The following is a 7,500-nucleotide window of genomic DNA, read 5'->3' on the forward strand; positions in this document are numbered from 1 at the left end:
CAACCTGCGGTCCATGTGACACGGCACCCTCATTCTGGCTGAGAGAGAGAGAGAGATCAGCTATCTTCTCCATCTCTACCTCACACTCTCTCTATCTCTCTTTATCCCTCTCTACCCCTATCTCTCTATCTCTCTTTATAAATCTATACCTCTCTCTATCTGTCTCCCCCTTTCTCTCTCTCTATCTCTATCTCCTCTCTCTCTCCCTCTCTCTCTATATATATATATATATATATATATATATATATATATATATGTATATATCTGTTTTCATCTAGCACATCTCCAAGCCCCTATATAATTTCTCATCATAAACAGAGTGTTCTGTTCTCGTAATGGAGGACAGAGAGGTCGCTTGTTGTTTCATCTAAGCCCCCCCCCCCCAATATCTGTTTTCCATGTTACTCTCTGTCTATGAGTGGATTTTAATTTATTGGCGTTTTTTCCTCGTGCTGGCGGGGATCCTTAGCTGAGGGGGAGACTGGCAAATGTTTTATACCTTTTTTTAGAATTGATATTATGTTCCCTCTGAAAACATCTCCCTGTTTTGTACTATTAACTTTTTTTTAGTTTTAGATAAATAATATGTCATTATTTGTAAACTTTTGTGTGTATCCTTCATGGGGTTCCTTTGCTTGTGCCAGCGAGTTTGACAATACAAACACAGAGAAAGATTACTTTATTTATTTAAGCATTTGTGACATTTAAAACTTTAACTTTTATATAGCAAAATATCCACTAAACATGCTCAAAGCGCTTTACAAAGGGATCCCAAGCCAACAGCAACACTTAACTGTTAAGCGATATTTCGCTGTTAACTGTCGGGTACTCTTATTACCCTGAGTACGGAGAGTAAATAGTCTTTTCCAAGGACCCAACTATGCACTGGTTGGGACTCGAACCCAGGACCTTCCTATCCGAATCCAGTGCCATACCACTAGACCACAGAGCGACACGATTTTTGTCAATAAATCTATATCTAATGTTTAATCTGCCGTTGTTTTTAAAAACCCCGTCTATGCAATGTTAACCAAATAGTAGAACGTACTGTGTTCTTTAATAAAACGGCAGTAATAATCATAGCGTGCTTTATTTTTAGTGATTCGTGTTCACAATGCTATTTGTGTTGCATCATTCCAGGGGGCCATCGTAGCCATCAAACCCATCAACAGATCCAACATCAACGCAGACAGACCGCAACTCGTGGAAATTAAAAGGGTGAGTAGCAAAAGGAACTGGACTGCATAACATTAAAAAAAAAAGATTTTATCGGGAGTCAACAATTCATCAACAAGTGTAAAGCAACATTTGTAAAGCAATTGTAAATAATATTAGCAACCAAGTGGATTTCATCAGATCTTTGTAAATCAATTGTCAACAGTCAACAACAAACGTGATCCCTCGTATCAAAACGGTATTAAGTCGGGATGATTAAGATGCTGAAAATAAAATTTGTAGCCAGAAATATCAGACTTCAGTTGAGTTCATTTGTCTTATTGAGGAGAAGGAATATCATACCTTAGAATTCTAAATACCAATAATTCATATTTTTGACCAGTTTTACTTTAATTTGACTTTTTAGCATTTGGTTCATCCCGACATAATACCGTTTTGAGACGAGGGGTCCCATATCATCATCTCCATGTGAAAACTCAAAGGTCTATCACAAGGGAGTCCATCAGATGACGGCTTGGGTCAGTTGATTCCAATGGCAATCGGGTAGAGAAATAAAAGAATTTAAAAATTGAGCTTTTATATAAGCCAATATCCACTAAACGTGTTCAAAGCGCTTTACAAGGGGTTCCTGGCCAACAGCAACAATTAACATTTAGGACGGGACATGACGCCTGTTAGGCGATAGTATAATTGCTTTTTCGGACAGAGACAACGCTGTCAACGGCCAGGTACTCATTTTACACCTGAGTACGGTGAAAAACCGTGAGTAAAGAGTCTTCTCCAATGACTCAACTAGCCACGTATCCGCATAATTGTCCTTTCCTAATGGGAGGCAGACGTCGTAACATCCCAACGTTCTCTCTTCCTGTTCAAGCTCGATGGAAGTGTGTTACCAGTGCTCCGCACAATGAGTAAGCAATGGATAGGTTACGTATTAAATCATTAAGTGGCATAACTATTTTATTTGCAACATGTACAGGCAGATTATTATGATTACGATGCGTAAAAGACGACCAGCATTTATTTAGACTAGAAAATAAGATGCTATCACTCTAAAACCAGAAGATCAATTGTACAATATACAACTTTAACCTTTATCTCCAGGGTATTTACCCTTTATCGCCCCCATATTTACCTTTTATCGCCATGATATTTACCCTTTATCGTCCTGATATTTACCCTTCATCGCTCTGATATTTTCCTTTATCGCCCTGAAATGTACCCTCTATCGCCCTGATATTTACCCTTTAACGCTCTGATATTTACCTTTTATTGCCCTGATATTTACCCTTTATCGCTCTGATATTTACCTTTTATTGCCCTGATATTTACCCTTTATCTTCCTGATATTTAACCATTATCGCCCCGATATTTACCTTTAATCGCCCTGCTATTTACCCTTTATCGTCCTAATATTTACCTTTAATTGTTTCCGATATATCGACGTAGACTACTCACTTTCCTGCTGTTATTCAATGAGTCTTGCTTCAATGCCAAGACGTGACAATTATGAATCGGAGGTGAAAGACGTTTTGGCATCACATAGTTAGACAGATCACATCATTAGAAGTTAGGAGACAAGACGTGTTGACAAACTTGTGATGTCACGTCCTGGTTACACGACATAACGGAGACGACATAGAAAAGGAGGGGAAAATAACTCTTCCAAAATATAATTTCTAGTCGCAATTATACCCAAGTGATTACTCTCCCTTGCTTACCGGAATAAGCAAGTCACGTAGATTTAGAGTTGAATTTTTGTTTGTTTTTTTACATTTTATTTATCTCTTTTGTTGGTGTTGTTGATTTTTGTTTGTTTTGTTTTGTTTTGTTTGGTTTTAAATGTATTATTAAATCAAAACAAAATATTATGTTTGACGTACCGGCTCAGAACGGTTTAAGGTCGGTACAAGTGGGATACCAAAAAGTAAAGTTAGAACTAGACTGATGAGAAAATATAAATGATTTGTAGATGTCAATGTGTAAAACTCTATTTATTCCATTCAATAACACACATACAATTTAAACATGGTTCAAAAATATAATGATACGGAACTCTTGGATCCTTTCATTTCCAACTCGAAGACTGTGTAAGGGACATCGGGTGTGTTCAGATTTGAATGGTACTTTAAAAATTACACATCTCTCTCTCTCTCTCTCTCTCTCTCTCTCTCTCTCTCTCTCTCTCTCCCCACTTTCTTTCTTTCTTTCCTTGTCTCTCTCTCTCTCTCTCTCTCTCTCTTTCTCTCTCTCTCTCTCTCCCCACTTTCTTTCTTTCTTTCTTTCCTTGTTTCTCTCTCTCTCTCTCTCTCTCTCTCTCTCTCTCTCTCTCTCTCTCTCTCTCTCTCTCTCTCTCCCCCCCCCCCAACTCCAAACCTACGCCACAAAATACTCGGCAAATATTTTATAAAACCGGGGTTTTATCAAAGACCGTTTCTCAAATGGTCCACCAGAAGCTAAACAAATACATTTATTTTATGACAATATTAATGGACATTATTTTTAAAAACCTGTATGACAAATACATTTTTATGACTATATTCATTACAATTATAACAAACTGTCATATGATAAATTATACATTCCTATGACCATATTAATTGACACGATAACAAACCCTCGTATGATTATGTTTCACCTGCAGATCAAAGACCTCCAAAACGATCACATTGTCCGATTCATAGGAGCGTGTGTGGACCCACCTCATCAATGCATCATCACGGAGTACTGTCCAAAGGGTAGCTTGCAGGTTGGTCATATAGCGGCTATCCATTAAAAATGATCTATATAGGGAACTCAGAGCTTTTTTTTCTTAATTTTAGTGTTAGTGATTAGTTCTTATAAAAACTTGTATCAATTAAACTATAAACGGTGAAAGTGCCGCTCAGTTTTGTGTGCTGATATGGGGTATAATAATAATGTTTCCATTTGATGGTGCTGAGTTGACTTTGAAATGTTGCAGTCGCCGTAAAAAACTTAAAATAACCCCTACCTACCCCCCCCCTCCCCACCCTCTCAAATTAAAACAACAAAATAAAATAAAAACAAACCAAAACACAAGCAGATATAACAAAAACCAATTCATCACCACCCAATGTTCCAGTCGCTTCCATTTCTTGTCATTCCAGGATGTTCTAGAGAATGAAGAGATCAAATTGGACTGGATGTTCCGCTATTCCATTATGCAAGACATCGTCAGGGTAAGATGGATGCTCATAACGACAATAATAATAATAATAATAATAATAATAATAATAATAATAATAATAATAATAATAATAATAATATAATAATAATAATAATAATAAAAATAATATAATAATAATAATAATAATAATAATAATAATAATAATAATAATAATAATAATAATAATAATAATAATAATAATAATAATAATAATAATAATAATAATAATAATAAATAACACTTATTATAGCGCTTTGCCACCCTAAACAGGCACCAAGTGATTTACATTGTCATCAATATTCTTCAACAGTCGTAACGTCACTTCCCTCGTAATGACGCATGGTAACTTAGTAACACTGGCTCTAAACTATCGGAACAATGGCGGACGCTCGTATGAAATATTACCCCGGCGAGCATAAAAGCGTATCCAGAGGAAAAAACCCCATAAATTTGATCATGTTTTGACTTTTACACATTCTGATCACAAGACATATGAAAAGTTCTAGCCAGCATGAAGAATAAAAAGTAATGATTTTCTTTGTTTAGAACCAAGATGGCCGCCGTTGTCGGGCGAAGTGACATCAGACTACTGAATCCAATTGAAATATACAAATACACAAACAAACAGATTATTAAATGATTACACTTGAAACAAGTGGGTTTTGTTGAGTTGTTTGTTCAAACTTGGAGGGAAAAGGATGGCCTAAGGGATGCTGGGGTGGTAGGGAATTTCAACATTGAAGGCCGGCAATTTGAAACGATTGAGTGCCAGCCTTACGAAGTACCTTTGACCTCACCAATTTGAGCTTGTCATCATTCGATCTCAAGGTTCTTGTTGGAGTATCATATGTTCTATCCACATATTATTATATAATTACTAGATACACTGGAAACAAAACACGATTTCATGTCATTATTGAAATGTAAATAGATAGATATGTACTGTCATACTCTGGAAAATCCATATTTTAAAATTTGGCCAGAAACCTCGTCCTAGATCGATTTAAAAACCTTCATCTTGTCAAACAACTCTCAAATCTGAGACTTCGCGAAGTCTTCCTTACTTAAGTCCCGGTTTTGAGAGTATTTTTGCCAAGATGAGGGTCATTTAAATCGATCGATATTTGAAGGACGAGTTTTCTGGCCACATTTTAAAAATATGAGTTTTTACAGAGTACGGCAGTGTAGTTGCTGTTTTTCTCTCGCATTGTTTTCTCTGTCGATTGTCAGAGTTACAGATTACTTTTAATCCATTTGACCAATCACAATGATAGATGATATATTGACTCTTCCTCTTCTTCTTCTTCTTCTTCTTCTTCTTCTTCTTCTTCTTCTTCTTCTTCTTCTTCTTCTTCTTCTTCTTCTTCTTCTTCTTCTTCTTCTTCTTCTTCTTCTTCTTCTTCTTCTTCTTCTTCTTCGTCTTCTTCTTTTTCTTCTTCTTCTTCTTCTTCTTCTTCTTCTTCTTCTTCTTCGTCTTCTTCTTTTTCTTCTTCTATTAAACAATAAAGCATTGTAACATTGCTTAATGTAAAACTAACGCCCAATGTGTAAAATCAACTGTAATATAATCAGTAATGCTAAATCAAAAGTCCCTTGAGCGCGTTATACATGGAATACCAGCAGGCGGTATCGATAAAATCAAAGCAGGGAAAATTGGCGAAGACAGGGCGATTTCGGGTGTAAAAATAGCATGCATATTCATCCATGATTTAATTCTATTTTTATCCGTTATATCCCCACCACGGCCAGACTAATGGAATTATCGCCATGATCAAAAACATTCATAAAAAGACATACTCGGGAACAGAAACGCGTTTTTAAAGAAAATTTGATCAGAAACTTTAAACATCCATCGATTAAAATAACCCACAACTTGTCAAAAACTCGCACACATGGGGCTTCTTTGAAGTTCCAATTATGGGAGTTTTGACAAGAAGATGGAGATTTAAAGTGATGGATATTTGAAGGACGAGTTAATCAACCAAAATTTTGTTAAACAGTGTTTTTGTCTATTCCGAGTCCGACAAAGAGGACAATGAAAGCAGTCCCAAAAACGAACAATGAAAACACACAACATTCTCCACAACTGACGCATTTTGATTAGACATCCTATTTCATTATGCCAGAAAATGTAATCCATAAATATCGATGGTCGGAGAGGATCAAACCTCTGAGGTTCCGATGGTCACAATCGGCGGATCAAACCTCTGAAGTTCCGATGTTCACAATCGGCGGATCAAACCTCTGACGTTCCGATGTTCACAATCGGCGGATCAAACCTCTGACGTTCCGATGTTCACAATCGGCGGATCAAACCTCTGAAGTCCCGATGTTCACAATCGGCGGATCAAACCTCTGAAGTTCCGATGTTCACAATCGGCGGATCAAACCTCTGACGTTCCGATGTTCACAATCGGCGGATCAAACCTCTGAAGTTCCGATGTTCACAATCGGCGGATCAATCCTCTGAAGTCCCGATTTTCACAATCGGCGGATCAAACCTCTGAAGTCCCGATTTTCACGATCGGCGGATCAAAACTCTGAATTTTACATAAATTCTTTGCTCACCATGTTTTATTAAATGATGACATCAGAGGTCTGATCAAGCCAAAGTTCAATAACACATGGTTCGCAAAGCTCGTATGTAGACTTCGGAGGTTTGATCCGCCGATCGTGAAAATCGGGACTTCAGAGGTTTGACCTCCGACCATCGACTTGTGACTCATAGACTCACAGCGGTATTATGACGAGATGATCGTGCTTCTATGTGGTCTAGTGGTCAGACACTCGCTTTCAAATCGCAAGGTCCCGGTTTCGAGCCTCGCTCGGTGCATAGTTGAATCCTTGAAAAAGGCTCTTTCCTATCACCCCTCTCACGGTACTCAGTTGTAAAATGAGTACCTGGCCTTAAAAAGCTTTGTCTCTGTCGAAAAAAAAAGTGTTTTATGGGTGTACGGTATTGAAATGGTGACCGGTTGATATAGAAAATCGTACGAGTTGGACAAGATGTTCTCGCGTGTCAAACGTGAAATCATCACGAGATCTCACGAGACAATCCAATTATTCTCGCGTGGATTGGACTTGATATTGGATGCAATCATATCTGTAAATCTTATTAAATCTGTTTGTAAATCGTA

General features: G+C 37.3%; 1 protein-coding gene across 1 annotated transcript in view; it reads left to right on the top strand.

Moving 5' to 3' along the window:
- Window positions 1-7,500, top strand: part of LOC144975754 (atrial natriuretic peptide receptor 2-like) — a 23,113-nt gene that overhangs the window by 233 nt on the left and 15,380 nt on the right. Inside the window, exons 2-4 of the mRNA XM_078919945.1 lie at window positions 1,141-1,218; window positions 3,821-3,925; window positions 4,305-4,376. Of these exons, the coding sequence (XP_078776071.1) occupies window positions 4,341-4,376 (36 nt within the window). The 5' untranslated portion in view covers window positions 1,141-1,218; window positions 3,821-3,925; window positions 4,305-4,340. The remainder of the gene's footprint in view (window positions 1-1,140; window positions 1,219-3,820; window positions 3,926-4,304; window positions 4,377-7,500) is intronic.

Source organism: Berghia stephanieae, chromosome 6 (genome assembly GCF_034508935.2).
Source record: "Berghia stephanieae isolate SIO BIC M18660-M18661 chromosome 6, UCSD_Bste_1.3, whole genome shotgun sequence".
Taxonomy (NCBI): domain Eukaryota; kingdom Metazoa; phylum Mollusca; class Gastropoda; order Nudibranchia; family Aeolidiidae; genus Berghia; species Berghia stephanieae.